The following is a 23,060-nucleotide window of genomic DNA, read 5'->3' on the forward strand; positions in this document are numbered from 1 at the left end:
ATAAAATACCTAGGAGTAAACCTACCTAAGGAGACAAAAGACCTATACTCTGAAAACTATAAGACACTGATGAAAGAAATCAAAGATGACACAAATAGATGGAAAGATATACTATGCTCTTGGATTGGAAGAGTCAATATTATCAAAATGACTATACTACCTAAGGCAATCTACGGATTCAATGCAATCCCTATCAAATTACCAAGGACATGTTTCAGAGAACTTGAACAAAATATTTTAACGTTTGTTTGGAAGCACAAAAGACCCAGGATAGCCAAAGACATTTGGCTGAAAAAGAAAAATGGAGCTGGAGGAATCAGGCTCCCGGACTTCAGACTATACTACAATGCAACAATCATTAAAACCGTATGGTACTGGCACAAAGTCAGAAATAGAGATCAGTGGAACAGGATAGAAAGCCCAGAATTCAACCCACGCACCTAGAGCCAACTCATCTATGGCAAAGGAGGCAAGAATATACAATGGATAAAAGACAGCCCCTTCAATAAGTGGTGCTGGCAAAACTGGACAGCCACAAGGAAAAGAATGAAATTAGAACACTCTGTAACACCATACACAAAAAGAAACTCCAAATGGATTAAAGACCTAGATATAAGACCAGACACTATCAAACTCTTAGAGGAAAACACAGGCCAAACACTCTCTGACATCAATGACAGCAACATCTTCTCAGATCCACCTCTTAGAGTAATGACAGTAAAACCAAAAATAAACAAATGGGGGAGTTCCCATCGTGGAGCAGTGGTTAATGAATCCGACTAAGAACCATGAGGTTGCGGGTTCGGTCCCTGCCCTTGCTCAGTGGGTTGACGATCCGGCGTTGCCGTGAGCTGTGGTGTAGGTTGCAGACGAGGCTCGGATCCTGCGTTGCTGTGGCTCTGGTGTAGGCCGGTGGCTACAGCTCCGATTAGACCCCTAGCCTGGGAACCTCCACATGCCACGGAAGCGGCCCAAAGAAATAGCAAAAAAAGACAAAAAATAAAAAAATTTAAAAAATAAAAAATAAAAATAAACAAATGGGACTTAATTAAACTTAAAAGTTTCTGCACAGCAAAGGAAACCCTTAATAAAACAAAAAGACCACCCACGGAAGGGGGGAAAATCTTTGCAAATGAATCAACTGACAAGGGATTCATCTCCAACATTTATAAACACCTTCTTCAGCTTCATACCAAAGAAACAAACAACCCCATCCAAAAAGGGGCAGAAGATCTAAACAGACAATTCTCCAAAGAAGACATACAGATGGCCAAAAACCACAGGAAAAGATATTCAACATCACTCATTAGTGGAGAAATGCAAATCAAAACCACTCTGATCAGAATGGCCATCATTAATAAATCCACAAATAACAAGTGCTGGAGGGGCTGTGGAGAAAAGGGAACCCTCCTGCACTGCTGGTGGGAATGTAAACTGGTACAGCCACTATGGAGAACAGTTTGGAGATACCTTAGAAATCTATACATAGAACTTCCATATGACCCCACAATCCCACTCTTGGGCATCTATCCGGACAAAACTCTACCTAAAAGAGACACGTGCACCCGCATGTTCATTGCAGCACTATTCACAATAGCCAAGACATGGAAACAACCCAAATGTCCATTGACAGATGATTGGATTCGGAAGATGTGGTATATATACACAATGGAATACTACTCAGCCATAAAAAAGAACAAAATAATGCCATTTGCAGCAACATGGATGGAACTAAAGACTCTCATACTGAGTGAAATGAGCCAGAAAGACAAAGACAAATACCATATGATATCACTCATAACTGGAATCTAATATCCAGCACAAATGAACATCTCCTCAGAAAAGAAAATCATGGACTTGGAGAAGAGACTTGTGGCTGCCTGATGGGAGGGGGAGGGAGTGGGAGGGATCGGGAGCTTGGGCTTATCAGACACAACTTAGAATAGATTTACAAGGAGATCCTGCTGAATACATTGAGAACTATGTCTAGATACTCATGTTGCAACAGAACAAAGGGTGGGGGAAAAAATGTAATTGTAATGTATACATGTAAGGATAACCTGACCCCCTTGCTGTACAGTGGGAAAATAAAAAAAAAAAAGAAAAAACGTGGAAATACAATAAAAAAAAAGAAACAAAAAAAAACCACTCTGAGGTACCACCTTACACCAGCCAGCATGGCCATCATCCAAAAGTCTACAAACAAAAAGTGCTAGAGAGGGTGTGGAGAAAAAGGAACCCAATGACACTGTTGGTGGGATTGTAAATTGGTGGAACCACTGTGGAAAACAGTATGGAGAGTCCTCAGAAAACTAAACAGAACTCCCATTTGACACAGCAATCCCACTCCTGGGCATCTATCCAGAGAAAACCATGACTCGCAAAGACACATGTACTCTGATGTTCACTGCAACACTATTTTCAATAGCCAAGACATGGAAACAACCTAAATGTCCATCGACAGAGGAGTGGATCAAGAAGAGGTGGTACATATACACAATGGAATATTACTCAGCCATTAAAAAGAACAAAATACCAGCATTTTTTGCATCCTAGAAACTATCATGCTAAGTGGCGTCAGCCATACAATGAGAAATCAACATCAAATGCTTTCACTGACGTGGATTCTGAAAAAAGGACAGACTGAACTTCTTTGCAGAACACATACGAATCACAGCCTTTGAAAATCTTATGGTCGCCAAAGGAGACAGTTTGGGGGGTAGGGGGATGCACTGGGGTTGTGGGAGGGAAAATCTATAAAATTGCATTGTGATGATCATTGTACAATTACGAATGTAATAAATTCATTGAGTAATAAAAAAAAATCACTTATGCAGGACAAAAAAACCAAAAAAGAAAAATATACAGATGGCCAAACAGACACATGAAAAGATGCTCGACACCACTAACCATTAGGCAAATGCAAATCAAAACCATAAGGAGACATAACCCCACAGCTGTCAGAATGGCCAGCATCAGACAAGAGATAACAAGTGCTGGAGACGGTGTAGAGAAAAGGGAACCTCTATGCACTGTTGGTGGGAATGCAAATTGGTGCAGCCACTATGGAAAACAGTGTGGAAGTTCCTCAAAAATACTAAAAACTAAAACTACCATATAAGCTAGCAGTTCCACTTCTGGGTATTGATCCAAAGGAAACAAAAATACTAACTAGAAAAGATATATGTGCCTTCAGGTTCACAGCATTTTTACAATAACCCAGACATGGAAACAACTCAAGTGTCCACTGGCAGGTGAAAGGCTAAAATGTGGCACATACATACAATGAAAACATAAAAAAAAAATAAAATTCTGCCTTTTCTGACTACATGGATGGACCTTGAGGGCATTATGGTAAGCGAAAGTCAGAGAAAATAACACAAATGCCATATGATGTCAGTTATCAGTGGAATTTTAAAACTTTTTTAGATTTGTGGTTACCAGAGGAGAGTGGGAGAACTGGAGCAAAGTGGTCAAATGGCAGAAACTTCCAGGTACAAGATAAACTGGGACTGGATATGCACAACAGGATGATGTGGTCAGCAATGCTCTGATGCATATTTGAGAGTAGATCCTAAAGGTTCTCATCATAAGAAAAAAACATTTTCCTTTTTGTGTATCTATGTGAGATGATGGATGTTAACTAAATTTACTGTTGTCCTCATTTCAAAATATATGTAAGTTGAGTCACCATACTGTACACCTGGAAGTTATTCAGTGCTGTGTCATCAATTACATCTCATAAAACTGGAAAAAAGGAGAATAACTGGACTTGTGAACTCCATCTCTTTGGATCAGGAAACTAGAGCCTTATCTGACCAAGTTAAACAGTCTAAAGTGCCATCCTTCAAACTCAGGCTCACAATTCATAGATCTTAAAATATTGAACAAAATGTCCCAAAGTTAGAGACCAAAATACAGTATCATTTGCATTTACTCTTATTTTCTTCAAATTATAAAGCTCTAGCTTTAAGTGCTTTAATTATTCAAATGCATTAAATGTAGATTTCTCATCTCAAATTCTTCCACCGAAGTGTGGAACCCAAGCTGCGGGAATGCTATGCTGTGAGGCCTGGGGCTACTTGCCCCAGGGCGGCTCTCCATCCAAAAGTTGATCAAAACACAAATTCTACTAGAGCAAGAAAAATTAAGAGCAAAACTCAATGCTAATAAACGAGATACACCATTTAAATGATGGGAGCAAAGGAAATATGCCAAAATATCTCTGAAAATCAGGAACAAATGCAAGGGTCAGTTCTGTGGAGACCACAAGGCCCAAGGGTACCAGCCCAGATCCCATGGAACGTGACTGCTTTGGTAAGAGGTACTTACGTTCAAACAGGAGAAGCACGTTAATCTTCCTTGGGTCAGGTATCCCAGCATTTTATCAGGAAAGCACTGCTGTCACCCCACAGTGGTCACCTACACTAGGCAGGAGATATGAGCCACTGTCACTGCAGCCCTGTCCCCTATAGTCACCCACATGATAGTGCATCTTCTTATGTGGATCAAAGAGGTCAAAGTGCACAGATCCTAACTCCAGAGTTGCCCTGTAGGACCGTCACTCATTCATTAAGGAGGGCTTAAATGTGTCTGGCAGCTTCTTCAGAGTAAAAAGTACTCAGGTTGTACACTGTGCCAGCCTCTCCTTGGCGTCACCACAGCCACCACCCTGCCTGAGGATGATGTCCCTGTAGGGCCTTACTTCCCAGCCCCCAGGAGGAGTGGGCATGCCCTGGGACCCCACAGGGAACAGGCTGGTCTAGGGCCTCCAAGGAAAACTGCAGTGAGTCATGGCCAGGCTAAGGTTTCAATGACAATGTCATAAAAAAGCCTAATTTTCTTTCTAACCATTCTAGATTTTAGAAGTCACAATAACCTTCTGTTTACACAGTGAATTACTGGGAAACTGGTAATCCTAGAGGAAAGTGACTTCATGGACCCAGCCCAGGCTTCCAGTCAAACTGTGAGGCCAAACCCTTGGCTCCGTCAGCTCCCGGCTCCAGGGAGAGTCAGATAGGACATGACATGCCATGCAGTCATGGCCAACGGCCTTGGAGGAAAGAAGTGCCACCCCTGATCACAAAGACAGTTCCTGTGGTTCCCTCGGCCCAACACAAGGGACACACCAGTCACTCCACTGGAGCATCAAGCTTTGGGGATGGCCAGGAGGGCGGAAGGCCGTCTGTACAGACGATACCTGGACAGAAGTGGCTCCCTCGCTGGCGTCCATCTCGCTGACAGGATGGCTCTCGACAATACACCACAGAAACCCCGCAGGTTAAGTAGAGAAACAGTTAATGCTTCACTTGGCTGCTCTGAAGACAGTATTCTGTACACTGATCTGAAAGGATCATCCAGTCAGTGCACTGCCTATCCCTAAGTACTAGGCAGCTTTTTCTTTTTTTTTTTTTTTTGGTCTTTTTAGAGCCGCACCTGCAGTATGCGGAGGTTCCCAGGCTAGGGGTAGAACCGGAGCTACAGCTGCTGGCCACAGCCACAGCCACAGCAACATGAGATCCTTGACCCACTGAGCGAGGTCAGGGATCGAACCTGCGTCCTCATGGATACTAGTCAGATTCGTTTCCTCTGAGCCACGATGGGTACTCTGCCAGGGGGCTTTAACAACAGGTCATCACGCAGGCCAGTGAGTCCTGAGAAGGGAGGAATGGGAAAATCTCAATAATTTCTATACTAACCTGTGTGGGAAAAGGGATGGATATCCTTGTATGGATGACTGAGTCACTCTGCTGTACACCTGAAACTAGTACAACATTTCAAGTCAACCATTCTCAGCTATACTCCAATAAATATAAAAAATAAAAAAGAAGGGCAGAATGCTGTTCCTCATAGAATTGAAGGCTATGGTCTAAATGTATGTTTTCCAGGAGTTCCTGTCAAGGCTCAGTGGTTGACGAATCCAACTAGGACCACGAGGTTTCGGGTTCGATCCCTGGCCTCGCTCAGTGGGTTAAAGATCCGGCGTTGCCATGAGCTGTGGTGTAGGTCACAGATGTGGCTTGGGTCCTGCGTTGCTATGGCTCTGATGTCGGCCCGCAGCAACAGCTCCAATTACACCCCTAGCCTGGGAACCTCCATATGCCGCAGGTGCAGCCCTAGAAAAGACAAAAAAAAAAAAAAAAAAGAAAAAGATAAATGTATGTTTTCCCCCAAATTCACATGTTGGAATCCTAAACCCCGATGTGATGGTGCTGGGTAGGGAGGTCTCTGGGAGGTGATGAGGTCCTAAGGGTACATCTCCTGAGAGGGGACTGGTGCCCTTAGAGAAGAGATGAGAGTGCCCCCACAGCTCCCTCCACGTGCAGACATGGCCCCATCCTGGAAGAGGTCTCACCAGCACTGTGAGAAACAAATTTCTGCTGCTTGAGCCACCTAGTCTGTGGTGTTTCGTTATAGCAGTCTAATCAGACTATTACAAAAATGCTTAAAATCTGTCTTCTGGAGTCCCCAGTGGCTAGCAGTTAAGGGTCTGGCATTATACACTGCTGTGGTGTGGGTTCTATCCATGGCCTGGGAACTTCCAAATGCTGTGGGCTGAAAAAAAAAAAAAAATTCTCTCCTGTTTGTAAGAAACTGGAACAAGCAAACCCAGTGAAGAAACATAATCCATCACTTTGCCAACCAGAATCCAAAATACAGGGACTTTTTTGCTAGAAACATTTCAGACAGATGAACTTAACCATTCACTCCTCCCATTTCCCATGGCCTCTGAAGCCCCTCTCCAGTCACAGCAATGGGGACATAAAAGCTGACGAAAGCCAGTGTAATCAGATAACCAACATGTCAAGGAGGCTCAGGTTGGAAAAAAAGAAAAGTGATTAATCTCAAAGCCAGACTTCTGCAAACACACAGAATTCATGAAAGGAAGTGAGTCCTGGAAGGAAGAGGCCTCGGCAGGGAGCGCCTGGACACCAGGTCCTGTGTGGGTAGCTTTCCTGCTCCCTCCCCACTACCAACCCTGTCCTGGGGGCAGGGCTGGGGGAGCCTTAGGTCTCCTGGTCTCCACAGTCTGGGGCATCGCAGTTCCCATGCTTACCCTCCTGCCCACCTGCACAGCCAGAGAGGGGTGCCTGTGAGCAGCAGCAGCTGCAGAGCAGAAAGGAGGGCCATGAGTGTTTGGTTTCCTCCCTGGCTTCCTTGTCTGCACACAGTGTGCTCCAGGATGGAAGTGACAGAATAGCCCATAACCCTACCAAATGTTTAGATTCAATTCTCTACTCCCACAGCTGGATGATCATTAACCAATAGCAATCATGTAATTATTACCAATTCTAAAATTTTAGATATTTGCAATCATACTACTAAAAACAGTAGTAAGAACCTAACTTTTCCTAAGAGTCAAAACAGAAGAATTCCAAATTGCAGAAAGATGCTAAAATAAACACAAGTAAAACCCAGTCCAAAGGTAGCTGGTGTTTACACATCACAGCCATATTCTAACCAACTACTGCAAATGAACTTAAAAGGTAACTGTGTAAACCTAAAAGCCAGAAAAAACAAAAACAACAGATAAAGAAAAAAACCCACGTCTTAACTCAATCCCTCATTCCTTTTGAAATGATCAAAGGTATTTAAATACACTGAATGGCACCAATCCTAAACACTAATTTTAAACAGTTTCAGAACTGATGGAAATGGGGGTCTGTCCCCAGAGCAGAGCTAACCCCCACAACCACCAAGTTGCTGCAGAGGCTGCTGGCCTCTTGGCTAAACTGGCCCCCTAGTGCCCCCACCCAGCCCACCTTTTCCTTCCACATCCTCTCTGCACGCTGGGAGAATGCTGCCAACAGCAAAAGTAACACAAGGCTTGCATCTTGTGCCCCCACCCACAGCATCACCCTCTCCACTCATTTCTGTATGAAACACTGCCTGTTGGAAGGAGGAGGAGGTGGAGCACATGACTTAGACCAAGTAATGAGCAAATCAAGTAACAGACAATGGGAGGGCAGCCACACTGACCTCTTACAGCCCAATCCCTGCCCCTGCCTGCCACACGATCGCTCTCAAATGGAGTTTTAAAAATTAAGGCAAGTATCAACTTCCACCTGTAAAGCCTGAGAAGACTGGGAGGCTCCCCAGGGAAACTACTGAAAAGTGTGAACAAACAGAACCACAACCATCCAAAGCCTCTGGGTGAAATGCTCCTGAGTGAAGAGTAAATAAAAGATAACCTACTCTAGAACATCTACAGATATTTGAAAACTGAGCAATTAAGAAAATGTACAAAGGGCAAGTGAGCATCTGTGGCTGGAGCTGCCAGCAGCAGTGTGGTGCCCCCGACCCAGCTCCCTCCTTCAAACCGGCCCCCAATTGAGGGACAGAGACTCAACTGGTGATCTGGCCCAGGCTGCTGCCCACCCCTCACCAAGTGCTCAGCTCCTAGAGTGGGGACCACTCAGAGAGGCTGGAGCCTGGCCCAGAGGCTGCCAGTAAAGACTGCCAGGAGGAAGGCCTTGGGACAGAGTTTGCAGGACTGAGGCTGCCTGGTTGGAGGCTGCAAGGACAGAGGCTGTGGCACAGAGGCTGCAAAGATGGAGGCTGATGGCTATGAGCGCAGGACAGGAGGCACAGGAGCACCTGGGGCCAAAGGCACCAAGTGCATGGGCAACAGAGCACAGAGGAATTAAAACTAAGGGCTCTTGGGCACAGGGAGGCTGTGAAAGGCAACCAGGAGAGGACTGAGGCTGGGCTGGGCTGAGCAGGAGCCTGCAGGAGAGAGCTGGGAAAGAGAAGCCACGAGGCACCCTGGAGGCCGTAGCAATGATCCAACAGGGCCCTCAGAAGTGCTTCCATCAAGGAGCCAGTTAAAGCCATTTATGCCCCTGAGGATTACTGAAAATGACAGAGCAACCAGCTGGCAGCCAGGGTAGGTTAAGAGCTGGGTACTGACAGGGAAAGAGGATGGGGGGGCCGGCCCTGCCCACTGTCACCCCAGGTGATGTGGGCACACCCCAGACTGCACCCTGATGAGGTGGGGGCATGGAACCAGCCCCACTAAATAATCCAGCCAGATACTAAACAAAGCAATAAATAAATGAATGAAAACATAAGTAAAAGGAATGGTGGGATGTATACCCAGAGTTGCTGCAATACAGAACAATCCTAAAATGTATATGGAAACACAGAAGACCTCAAATAGCCAAACAATCTTGACAAAAAGAGCAAAGTTGCCCGTAACATGCTCCCTGATTTCAAACTATATTATAAAGCCACAGTAGTGAAATAGTGTGTTACTGGCATAAAAACAGACACAAAGATCAATGGAACAGAATAGAGAAGCCAGAAATAAATCCATGCATGTATGATCAGTTAATTTACAACCAAGAAGCCAAGAATACAGAATAGGGAAAGAACAGTCTCTTCAATAAGTGGTGCTGGGAAAACTGGTCATTCACATGCAAAAGAATAAAACTGGACCACTACCTTACAGCACAAACAAGAACTGACTAAAAACAGATTACAGACTTGAGTGTAAGACAGGAAACTATAAAACTAGAAGAGGGAGTTCCCTCAGTGGGTTAAGGATCCAATGTTACCACTGCAGCGGCTCGGGTGCTGCTGTGGCACTGGTTCAGCCCCTAGCCCACCAACTTCCACCTGCCCCAGGCAAGGCCAAAAACAAAAATCAAACCAAAAACTCCTGGAAGAAAACATACCTAGGCAGCACCTTGACATCAGTCTTTGTGATGATGTTTTGGATTCACCACCAAAAGCAAAGACAACAAAAGCAAAAAGCAACGAGTAGGACTATACCAAAGTTTCTGCACAGGAAAGGAAAACATCAAAAAAATGAAAAGGCAAATACAGAAGGGGTGTAAATATTTGCAAATCTTGCATCTAGTAAAAGGCTAATATCCAAAATACATAAACGACTCATAAAATTCAATACAAAAAAAATCCGATTTAAAAAATGGGCAGAGGATCTGAACAGACATTTTTCCAAAGACATACAGTTGGCCAACAGGTATGTGAAAAGATGTTCAACATTACTAATTATCAGGGAAATACAAATTAAAACCATAAAAGTATATCACCTCATACCTGTGAGAATGGCTACTATTAAAAAGACAAAAATTAAAAACAGAACTACCAAATGATCCAGCAATTCTACTTCTGCATACTGATCCAAAGGAAAACACTAACTGGAAAAGATATATATATATATATATATATATATATATATATACCCCATGTTCACTGCAGCACTATTCACAACAGCCAAGGCATGGAAACAACCTAAGTGTGCACAGACAGATGCATGGCTAAAGAAGATATGGTCTCTACACAAATATTATTCAGCCATAAAAAGTGAAATCTTGACATTGGCAACATGGATGGACCTTGAGAACATTATGCTCAGTGATTTCAGTTACATGGGCAATCAAAAACAAAACAAAACAAACAAGAACCCAGCTCACAGGGAGAAGAGTGGCAGATGCCAGAGGCAGAGGGGGGATGGGGGCAGTGGGTGGAAGAGGTCTAAAGGTACAAACTTATAAAATGTCCATTTTCTAATGAAAAAGTTTGAAGCAGCCAAAAAGGGGGGGAAGTATGACCCAAAGACCCCCCAAAAAGTGGGCAACAAACTGACTGTGAGAGCAAACCAGATGTTCAACAGAAAAACACTACAAAACAGTCATTATAAACAGGTGCACAGGACTGAAGGAAGCACCATTGAGGAAGTAAAGGAAGGCAGAGCAGCACCAAGCAGAAGATGGGAGCAGAGGCAGAAATGACCAAACAGAACCAAGTGCAAATTCTAAAGCTGAAAAGTACAGTAAGTGAAATTATAAAAATTCACTGTAGGGGCTCAACAGGAGGTCTTAATTTGGAGAATTAAGAATTACTGAACTTGAGGAGTTCCCACTATGGCTCAGTGGGTTAAAAACCTGACAGTGTCCATGAGGATGCAGTTCCATCCTTGGCCTTGCTCAGTGGGTTAAGGATCAGTGTTATCACAAGCTGTGGTGTAGGTCACAGATGTAGCTTGGATCCCACATTGCTGTGGCTGTGGTGTAGGCCAGCAGCTGCAGCTCCAATTCAACCCCTAAAGAACTTCCATGTGCCGCAGATATAGCCATGAAAAGAAAAAAAAAATTATTGAACTTGAAGCCAAAAACCAGAGAGGAAAAAAGATGAAGAAAAATGAAGAACCTCAGAAAAATGTGTGATAACATCAAGCACAACAGCATTGCAAGATGAAGTACCAGAAATTAGCCAAAAAAAAAAAAAAATCAAATATATAATAGAACATTTCCCCAAATAATTGAAAAACAAAAATCCATATATCCAGGAAGCTCAACACACTCTGAAGAAAGAGGCACATGAGTTCCCATCTTGGCTCAGCAGTTAGCGAACCTGACTAGCATCCACGAGGATGTGGGTTTGAGCCCTGGCCTTGTTCAGTATATCAAGGATCCAGCATTGCTGTGAGCTGTGGTATATGTCGCAGACACGGCTCGGATCCCACGTTGCTGTGGCTGAGGTGTAGGCTGGCAGCTATAGCTTCAACTGGACCCCTAGCCTGGGAACCTCCATATGCTGTGGGTTCGGCCCTAAAAAGACAAAAATAAATAAATAAATAAATATCTCTCACACACAAAAAAAGAAAGAGGCACAGAGACCCACAAACACAAAGATCACAATGAACAGTGTTTTGTTTCACCCCCAACTGGGTCACACCAACTGGTTTACCGTAATCCAATCCTGCTGGTAACCACCAGGACTTACTCACAGACTCCACAGAAGGCTCAGCCTGTACAGAAGACACCAGCCCCGCCTCAGGGGCCCAAGGCTGCCTTCACTTCTGATCAAACAGGTATCAACTCAGAGGTTCCGACAACACCATCAGATCAGTGATTTTAAAAAGAACACCTATAACTCAGGAGAGTGCTGTACCTATGATCACAGGTTTATTATAGTATTAACAACTTAGCAACAGCCAAGTGAAGAGATTAATGGGGGGAGGGCAGAGGAGGGTTGCCTGGGAGGGAATGAGAGCTGCCCTGCCCTGTCCCTGTGTCCCTGCGGATGCAGAGCCAGCTGGTCTCACATACACACTCACCACACATTAATGTGTTCACCAACCTTGAAACTCCACTGAGCTGCCTGTCAAGACTATTTATTGGAACTTCATTATATAGACATGACAACTCATTAAATCACTGGCCATGTGACAGAACTCAATCTCTAGCCCTCTCCATTCCTGAGGGTGATGTCGCTGAAAATCCCAAACCTCTAATCCTATGCCTGGCCTTGCTGGTGTCCAACCCCCACCCTGAGGCTACAGAGGGGCCACCATGAGTCATGTCCTGAGCATGATAACGACTCCTGACCCTCAGGAAATCCCAGTTTGGAACCTTGTGCTAGGAATCATGGACAAAGATCAGACACAGCCGTTACTACACACACAAAGACAAGGAGAAAGTCTTGAAAACTACAGAAGAACGACTAGTCACTTCCCCAGGAACCCCAGTAAGATTAGGAACTGACTCAGAAGAAACAATGAAGGCCAGAAGGCAGAGGGGAACATGTTTAAAGCATTCAATGAAAAACTGACAAAAATCCTGTTTCCAACAAAGCTAACTTTTAAAAGTGAAGATGAAATAAGAACTTCTCCAGATAAGCGAATCTGAAAGAATTTGTTGCTAGCAGACCTGTCTTACAAGAAACAATAAAAGAAGCTCTTCAGAATGAGAGCAAGTTAACTCTAAATAGTAATTCAAATCCAGGTGAAAAAACAAAGAGCACTGGAAAAAGAATTATGTAATTATAAAACACAATGTAAATGTACTTTCTTTTACTTCTTAGAACTTTTTAAAAGTGTATACAATAATATGTATATAATGTAATGATGGGCCTATGTAATGCAAGTGTAATTTATCTGCCGATAACAGCATAAAAGAGATGGGTGGGAGTAAAATTGTATTGGACTAAAAAAATGACTACAGATGGTAAAATAGTAAGGTATTAAAATGTCACATTAAAAATTATACCCCTGGGAGTTACCGTTGCCACTCAATGGTTAATGAACCTGACTAGCATCCATGAGGACGCAGGTTCAATCCCTGGCCTCGCTCAGTGGGTTAAGGATCTGGCATTGCTGTGGCTCTGGCACAGGCCAGCAGCTGTAGCTCTGATTGGACCCCTAGCCTGGGAACCTCCATATGCCATGGGTACGGCCCTTAAAAAAAAAAAAAATTATACTCCTCAATATAGTTCCCAATGTGGCTCAGCAGGTTAGGGACCCAAAGTTGTCTCTATAAGGATGGGGGTTCAATCCCTGGCATCAGCCTTGCTCAGTGGGTTAAGGATCCAGCTTGTCACAAACTGTGGTATAGGTTGCAGATGCAGCTCAGATCCAGTGTTCTGTGGCTGTGGTGTAGGCCTGCAGCTACAGTTCCAATTTGACCCCTAGCCCAGGGAACTTGCATATGCTGCAGGTGTAGCCATAAAAAGAAAAAACTAATAAAATAAAATATACCCCTGGAGTTCCCTGTGGCTCAGTGGGCTAAGGATCTGGTGTTGTCACTCTTGTGGCATGGGTTCAATCTCTGGCCCAGGAACTTCTGCATGACTCAGTCCAAATAAGAATATATACACTTAATGCAAAAGAAAGCAGTAAGGGAGCAATAAAGGAACAAGAAATGAGATATATAGAAAACAAAAAAATAGCGGATGTAAATTCAACTCCAGCAATAATACTATTAAATACGAATGAAATGGGAGAAAACAGTTTCAAACAATGTGACTGAGAAGGGCTTAATCTCTAAAATATACAAGCAACTTATACAACTCAACAGCAAAAAAGCCAACAACCCAGTTGAAAAATGGGCAAAAGGCCTGAATAGACATTTTTCCAAACAAGATATAGGGATGGCCAACGAGCACATGAAAAAATGCTCAACATCACTGATTATTAGAGAAATGCAGTTCAAAACTACAATGAGGTATCACTTTACACCGGTCAGAATGGCCATCATTAATAAGTCCACAAATAACAAAGGCTAGAGAGGGTGTGGAGAAAAGGGAACCCTCCTACACTGCTGGTGGGAAGGTAAGCTGGTACAACCAACCACTATGGAGAATAGTATGGAGGTACTTTAGAAAACTATACATAGAACTACCATATGACCCAGCAACCCACTCCTGGGCATATATCCAGACAAAACTTTCCTTGAAAAAGACACATGTACTCGCATGTTCACTGAAGCACTATTCACAATAGCCAAGACATGGAAAACCTAAATGTCCAAAGAGAGATGAATGGAATAAGAAGTGGTATATATACACAATGAAATACTACTCAACAAAATAATGCCATTTTCAGCAACATGGATGGAACTAGAGATTCTCATACTGAGTGAAATATGTCAGAAAGAGAAAGACAAATACCATACGATATCACTTATATCTGGAATCTAATAGATGGCACAGGTGAACCTTTCCACAGAAAAGAAACTCATGGACATGGAGTACAGACTTGCGGTTGCCAAGGGGGAGGGAGTGGGATGGACTGGGAATTTGGAGTTAATAGATGCAAACTATTGCCTTTGGAATGGATAAGCAATGAGCTCCTGCTGTATAGCACTGGGAACTATGTCTAGTCACTTACGATGGAGCATGATAATGTGAGAAAAAAGAATGTATATATATGTATGTGTGACTGGGTCACCTTGCTGTACCGTAGGAAATTGACAGAACACTGTAAACCAGCTATAATGGAAAAAATAAAAATCATTAAAAAAATGTGAATGGATTGAACAATCCAATCAAAGGCAAAGTTTGTCATACTGGATTTTTTTTTTCTTTTTTCTTTTTAGGGCTGTACCTGCAGCATATGGAAGCTCCCAGGCTAGGAGTCAAATTGGAGCTGCAGCTGCAGGTCTACCCCACAACCACAACAACACTGGATCCTTAACCCACTGAGCAAGGGCAGGGGTCAAACCTGCATCCTCGCAGATACTATGTCAAGTTCTTAACCCATTTAACCACAACAGGAACTCCCATACCAGAATTTTTTTTTTTTTTTTGTACTTTTAGGGCTGTACCCGCAGTATATGGAAGTTCACAGGCTAGGGGTCCTATTGGAACTGAAACCGCCAGCCTATACCACAGCCACAGCCACAGTCATGCGGGATCTGAGCCACATCTGGGACCCCACCACAGCTCAAGGCAACACTGGATCATTAACCCACTGAGCAAGGCAAGGGCTTGAACCTGCATCATCATGCATGCTAGTCGGGTTTGTTAACTGCTAAGCCATGATGGGAACACCCCCATACCAGAGTTTTAAAAGTGATCCAACTAAATGTTGCCTACAGGAGACATATTGTAGATTCAAAGGTAAAAACAGATTGAAGGTAAAAGGAAAAAGATGTGTCACACAAACAGCAATTACAAAAAAAGCTGGAGTGGCCATATCAGTAATTAAAATAAACATTAAGTATTTTAAAGTTACCAAAGGTAATTATTTTATAATGATGTATAGCTTATCAAGAGGAAGATATAACAATTAAAAACATATAGGCACATGGAGTTCCCGTCGTGGCTCAGTGGTTAACAAATCCGACTAGGAACCATGAGGTTGCAGGTTCTACCCCTGGCCTTGCTCAGCAGGTTAAGGATCCGGCGTTGCCGTGAGCTGTGGTGTAGGTTGCAGACGCGGCTCGGATCCCGCGTTGCTGTGGCTATGGTGTAGGCTGGCAGCTACAGCTCCAATTCGACCCCTAGCCTGGGAACCTCCATATGCCACAGGAGCGGCCCAAGAAATGGCAGAAAGACAAAAACAAAACAAAACAAAACATATAGGCACATAACAACAATATAACAAGGAGTTCCTGTCATAGCTCGGCGGAAATGAATATGATTAGGATCCATGAGGACACAGGTTGGATCCCTGGCCTCACTCAGTGGTTTAAGGATCTGGCATTGCTGTGGCTGTGGTGTAGGACAGTGGCTACAGCTCCAATTCGACCTCTAGCCTGGGAACCTCCATATGCCACAAGGGTGGCCCTAAAAAGACAAAACAACAACAACAACAAGATACAAGAAGCCAAAATATAGACAAATAAAAAGAGAACCAGCAAGTCCAACAATAAGAGACCTCAGTATGCCACCATCAATAACAATTAAAACTAGACAGAAGACACGAAAAACACTACAAACTAGCTTATCTAATAGCTATCAATAAAATACTCCCTCCAACAGGAGAATACACATCTTTCTGAGGTGCACATGGAACACAGACCATATGCTAGATCATAAAACAAACCTCAGTACATTTAATAGGATAAAATTACTCACAGTAGCCTCTGACATCAGAGGAATGAAATAAATTAAGAGTTTCCAGGTTGCTCAGCAGATTAAGGACCTGCCATTGTCACTGCTGTGGCTTGGGGCACTGCTGTGGCGCAAGTTCAGTTCCTGGCCTAGGAACTTCTGCATACCGTGGGTGCAGCAAAAAAAAAAAAAAAAAAAAAAAGAAGCAGCAGCAGCAGCAGCAGGAAAATCTCACAACTACATGGAATTAAAATTAAACAACACATGCTTAAATAACCAGTGAGTCAAACAAGAACTCAAAAGGGAAATCAGAAGCAATTTGAAATGAATTAAAGTGAAGACACAACATTCAGTTTCAAGTATAACTGACATACACTTTAGCTATAATAAAACTGTCATGGTATGCTCTAAGTATGGTAGCAATAAGTTTTAAGAGTTTGTTTTGCTTTGTTATGCTATTTTTAAAAAAATCAATGATTTTTTTAAAAGAGAACTTCCTCCATCTGATAATGAAAAAGTCACTGCTAACATCAAACTTTTTTATAAAATATTGTAAACTTTTCCTGTAAGATCAGGAATGACACAAGGGTGCCTATCTCACCACTTCTATTCAGCACAGTTTTGAGGTGCTAGCAATGCAATTAAACAAGAAAAGGAAAGGAAAAAAAATCCAGATTGGAAAGGAAAAAGTACAGTATTTCTATCTGCAGATGACATATTTTACATAGAAAATCCTAAGGAATACCCTAAAAACCTATTAAAATAAACCATTCAAGGAGACAGAATACATGATCTTATGCAAAAAGCAGGTGCGTTTCTATACTCCAGAAATGGACAATTAAAAAAAAATAAATAAGGGAGTTCCTGTCATGGCTCAGCGGTAATGAACCGGACTAGTGTCCATGGGGACTTGGGTTTGATCCCTGGCCTCGGGTTAAGGATCTGGCGTGGCCATGAGCTACAGTGTAGGTTACAGAGGCAGCTCAGACCTGGTGTTGCTGTGGTTGTAGTGTAGGCTGGCAGCTACAGCTCTGATTCTACCCCTAGCCTGGGAACTTCCACATGCTGCAGATGCAGCCCTAAAAAGACAAAAAAAAAAAAAAAAAAAAAAAAAGTAAAAAAAACAATCTCATTTATGAACACATCAAAAAGAAAACTTAGGAATACATTTTACAAAAGTTCAAAATTTCTTCTCTGTGGAGTTCCTATTGTGGCTCAGTGGGTTAAGAACCATTGTATCCATGAGGATGCGGGTTTGATCCCTAGCTTCATTCAGTAGGTTAAGGATCAGGCACTGCCACAAGCCTCGGATGCAACTCAGATCCCAAGTTGCTATGGCCAGCAGCTGCAGCTGCAGCTGCAGCTGCAGCTCCATTTCAACCCCTAGCCCTGGAACTTCCACATGCCATAGGTGCAGCCCTAAAAAAATAAAATCTTCTCTGAAAACTACAAAATATGATTGAAATAAACTTTTACAAAGTCTGAATAAATTTAAAATATTTTTATGGATCAGAAAACACAACATGGTTACTATAGCAATACTCCCCACCCCATCCCCCCACCAGACAGATCTACAGATTCAATGCAGTGCAATCCTATCTGACCTCTTGGTAGAAACTGAGAAGCTGATTCAAAAATTCACATGGAATCACAAAAGACTCCAAGTAGTCAAAATAATCTTGAAAAAGAAGAACAAAACGGAAGGACTCACATTTCCCCTTTCAACGGTTATCAAGAGTGTAATACTGGCAAATGGAATGATAAACAGATCAATGAAACAACAGAGAATCCAATATGCCTTAGCTTCTCTAGACCATCCACAACCACAGCAATGCATGGGCAGGAGGTCACTGTCCTCAGCGCTTCTCTAGAGCAACATCCTCTGCTCCAGCCCGGGGTCCAGGATGCCTCTGCCTCACCAGCTGTCTCCAGAAATCCAGTACCTTAGCCTCCGTGTGTAAATGCAAGGAACTGTTTGGCTGCTAGAAGATCCACATCAGCAAAATGGACTGTTTGGTCTAAGTGGCTACAGGGATTGGCAGTCCCTACTGACACTGTGAAATGGGCAAAACCAGCCCTCCAACTCCCAGAGAAGCTGTCCCACCTGAGGACAAGAACACAAGCTGCCTGAGCCAAATGCACCAGCTCTCACAGAGCTACCCTCCCCTGGTCCTCAGAGGGGATGCCACCAACAGGTTTGAGAATAGCTGCTTCTGGGCCTGAAGGGCTAAGTAAAATTAAGATTCTCATTTTTAAGTTGAAGGAACTGGATCTTGATGGAATCTGTCCTGAAAAAAAAAAAGTCTAGAAATGGAAAAGTTTTACAATTCAGATTTTGTTACACTTCAGCCAATACTTCTGAATAAAGTCACCATAGACAGCAGGAATGAAGGTCAGGGCCCCATTTACCATCTGCAGCCTAGCGGCAATTACCTAGGCCCACGCAGCTTGAATTTCATTAAACACAGACAACACTGACCTCTTCCTAATGAGACAGCTGTGGGATTAAATCTGACAAGTCCTTCCACCATCCTCATTTTAAATATATTTCCTGATCCATTTTCGATGATTTTAAATGCTCACTAATGAATCTCTTGGCCAGCCAAAAAACTATCTGTGATACTATGAACTCTCCCTCGCTGAATAAAACTACAGGCATTTAAAATATTGTGTATATTAGCATGTTTAAAGTACTATTGAAATAAATGATGCCAGAGTTCCCTAGTGGCACAGCAGGTTAGGTTATCTGATGTTGTCACTGCAGTGGCCATGGTCAAAAAGAAAAAAAATTATATTCTAGCCAGCATAACCCAGTAGAGTCAGAAAAAAGATAAGGCAGCTTTCTAACATTTTTACTCAATATTACTCTGTAAGTTTGTTTTTTTTTGTTTTTTGTTTTTTTGGCAGTGCCTGTGCCATGCAGAAGTTCCCAGCCAAAGACCAAACCCAAGCCACAGCAGTGACAACACCAAATCCTTAACTGTTAGGTCACTAAGGAACTTCTATCCTGTAAGTTCTAATCAATACAAGGCATAGAACAGAAATGAGTTAAAATTACATGCAAAGAGGGAATCCCCTTGTAGCACAGCAGGTTAAGAATCTGGCATTGTCACTTCAGTGGCTCAGGTCACTGCTGTGGTGCAGGTTCGAACCCCGACCTAGGAACTTCCCCATGCCGTGGTGCGGCCAAGGAAAAAAAAAGCAAAAACAAAAACCAAATAACAAACAAACAAACAAAACTACTGGAAAGGAAAATATAATTATTATTACTTAGGCAAAGACCATATAACTAGAAAATGGAAAAACATCAAATGAAGAACTGTTAGGCCTAATGAAATGGCTGAATATAAAATAGGTATACAAAATTAAATAGCTTTACTGCAGTTAAAGACAGTAGAAAAAATGCTATTCTCAAGATAAGAATATTTTAAATGTCCAAAAAAAAGTTACAGGTAGTTACCTTAACAAATTATATTTCCAGAAATGACCTAAAGAAATGGTCTGACAGAGAGATTTCTAGGTAGGGTGGGGGCAGAATGTGCTATTACTCCAAGCCACATGGGCCTCAGAAGATCGGATCTAAGCCCTTCTGCTTCTCCCCAAGCCCCTCCACAGTGAGCCACGGCCACTACTGGCAGTAAGACATGCCCTTAGGAGTGTGGAATATAAAGAAAAAAAAAAAAAGATGAAAATTCAAGAAAAGGAGAAGAAAATCCATATACTTGAAGAAAATACTTTCAAGAGACATACCTATCAGGTATTTGGCCTATTGTCCAAAATAAACAAAGAACTCTTAAAAGTCAACAATGAGAAAATGAGAACCCAATTTAAAAATGGGCAAGGAGCTCCTGCTGTGGTGTGGTGGGTTAAGAATCTGACTTCATGGCTTGGGTCACTGCAGAGGTGAGGGTTTGATTCCTGGCCTGGAGCAGTGGGTTAAAGGATCAGGCATTCATAAAAAAGAATGAAATAATGGCATTTACAGTAATGTGGTTGGACCTAGAAATTATCATACTAAGGGAAGTTAGACAGAGAAAGACAAACACAGTATATGATATTACTTATATGTGGAATCTAAAAAAAGGATATATTTCCATTTCAATCAGTATAAAATACCTAGCAAAAAAATTTTTTTTAAAAAAGGTAAATTGATGAGTTCCTGCTGTGGCACAATGGAATCAGTGGTGTCTCTGGAGCCCTGGGACACAGGTTCAATCCCCAGCCCTACCCAGGGGGTTAAGGATCTGATCCCTGGCCCATGAACTCCATATGCAGGGAGGTGCCCCCCCCAAAAAAAAAAGGTAAATTGGGAAAATATTTGATAATTCTCTAATTTCTCAAGGATACAGAGAAATGAATATTTTTCTTACAAGGTTGACAGTACAAAATAGTATAGACTTTCAGAAGCACATTCTGGAAATATTTTCACAAAAGAATAAAGAAGAAATGGAATCAACCTAAATGCCATCATGAGAGAAGTTAATTAAATTATGGCAGAGCCACACAATAGATACTATCAAGCCATTAAATATAATAGAGATCTATATTTCTTGATATGTAAGAGCACCTATAACATATTAAAAAGAAAAAAGGTTTAAGAAAAAATTTGTGTAGCATAATCCTTTTATCGTAAAATATTTACATATATAAAAAATTGACAATAAAATGGTTATTTCTGGGTTTAAAATGGTTTAATAATGGTTACTTCTGGGTTTAAAAAAAAGGGAAGACTTATTTTCTTTAAAACTTTTCTTACACCTAATTTTTTCCTTTTTATTTTTGCCACACCCATGGTATATGGAGGTTCAAAGGCTAGGAGTCGAATCAGAGCTGTAGCTGCTGGCCTATGCCACAGCCACAGCAACGCCAGGTCCAAGCTGTGTCTGTGACCTATACCACAGATCAGGGCAACACCAAACCCTTAACCCATTGAGCAAGGCCAGGGATCGAACCCACATCCTCAAAACGAATCCGTAGTCAGATTTGTTTCCACTGAGCCATGATGGGAACTCCTCATTTTTTGCCTTTTAATACCTATTACCATCATAATTAGCAAAGGGTATTAAAGCAAATAATCAAACCAAGAAAAGTTGAAATTTTCTAAACCAAAAAATAATTATCTTTAAGGAACTTTTATTCCATGTTCAAGGGTATCTCTCGAAAACTTTCATGACAGGTAAATCACTGTTGGATAACAGGTAGCTACAAGAAAATATTTCCAACAAGTTTTAAAATCTTCATCTAAACTCCTAGAAGAGAACACAGGCAAAACATTCTCTGATATCAACCTTACAAATGTTTTCTCAGGTCAGTCTCCCAAGACAACAGAAATAAAAGCAAAAATAAACCAATGGGTCCTAATCAAACTGACAAGCTTTTGCACAGCAAAGGAAACCATTAAAAAAAAAAAAAAAAAAGACAACCTACAGAACAGTTTCGAACAATGCAACTGACAAGGGCTTAATCTCTAAAATATAAAAACAACTTATACAACTCAACAGCAAACAAACAAACAATCCAATTGAAAAATGGGCAAAAGACCTGAATAGACATTTCTCTAAAGAAGATATACAGATGGCCAACAAGCACATGAAAAAATGCTCAATATCACTAATTATTAGAGAAATGCAAATCAAAACTACTATGAGGTACTGCCTCACACCAGTCAGAATGGCCATCATTAATAAGTCCCCAAAAACAAATGCTGGAGAGGGTGTGGGAAAAGGGTACCCTCCTGCATTGCTGGTAGAAATGTAAATTGGTACAACCACCATGGAAAACAGTATGGAGGTACATCAGAAAACTAAACATAGAACTGCCATATGATCCAGCAATCCCACTCTTGGGCATATATCCGGACAAAACTTTCCTTGAAAAAGACACATGCACCCATATGTTTACTGCAGCACTATTCACAACAGCCAAGACAAGGAAACAACCTAAATGTCCATCCACAGATGATTGGATTAAGAAGATGTGGTGCATATACACAATGGAATACTACTCAGCCATAAAAAGAACAAAATAATGCCATTTGCAGCAACATGGATGGAACTAGACACTCTCATACTAAGTGAAGATAAGTCAGAAAGAGAAAGAAAAATACCATATCATATCACTTATATCTGGAATCTAATATGCGGCACCAATGAACCTTTCCACAGAAAAGAAACTCATGGACTTGGAGAACAGACTTGTGGTTGCCAAGGGGGAGGAGAGGGGGAGGAAGTGGGACGGACTGGGAGTTTGGCGTTAATAGATGCAAACTACTGCATTTGGAGTGGATAAGCAGTGAGATCCCACTGTATAGCACTGGTATCTAGTCACTTGTGATGGAGCATAATGGAAGATGATATGAGAAAAAGAATGTATACATGTATATATATATATATGTATGACTCGGTCATTTTGCTGTACAGTAGAAATTGACAGAACACTATAAATCAGCTATAACAAAAAATTAAAATAATAAAAAATTAAAAAATTTTTAAATAAAAAAAGGATACAAATGAATTTGTGAAACAGACTGACAGACTTAAAAAATCTTTTGGTTAGGGGAGTTCCCGTCGTGGCTCAGTGGTTAATGAATCCGACTAGGAACCACGAGGTTGCGGGTTTGATCCCTGGCCTTGCTCAGTGGGTTAAGGATCCGGCGTTGCCGTGAGCTGTGGTGTAGGTTGCAGACATGGCTTGGATGCTGAGTTGCTGTGGCTCTGGTGTAGGCTGGCAGCTACAGCTCCAATTAGACCCCCTCTCTT

General features: G+C 42.0%; 1 protein-coding gene across 5 annotated transcripts in view; it reads right to left on the reverse strand.

The window, feature by feature from the left end:
* The window catches only part of TDRP (testis development-related protein 1), a 60,627-nt gene that overhangs the window by 13,995 nt on the left and 23,572 nt on the right, over positions 1 to 23,060 (reverse strand). Inside the window, exon 1 of one of the 5 annotated variants that reach the window (XM_021074629.1) lies at positions 4,333 to 4,881. Within the exon in view, the coding sequence (XP_020930288.1) occupies positions 4,333 to 4,383 (51 nt within the window). The 5' untranslated portion in view covers positions 4,384 to 4,881. 5 annotated transcript variants of the gene reach the window in all.

Source organism: Sus scrofa, chromosome 15 (genome assembly GCF_000003025.6).
Source record: "Sus scrofa isolate TJ Tabasco breed Duroc chromosome 15, Sscrofa11.1, whole genome shotgun sequence".
Classification (NCBI taxonomy): Eukaryota; Metazoa; Chordata; class Mammalia; order Artiodactyla; family Suidae; genus Sus; species Sus scrofa.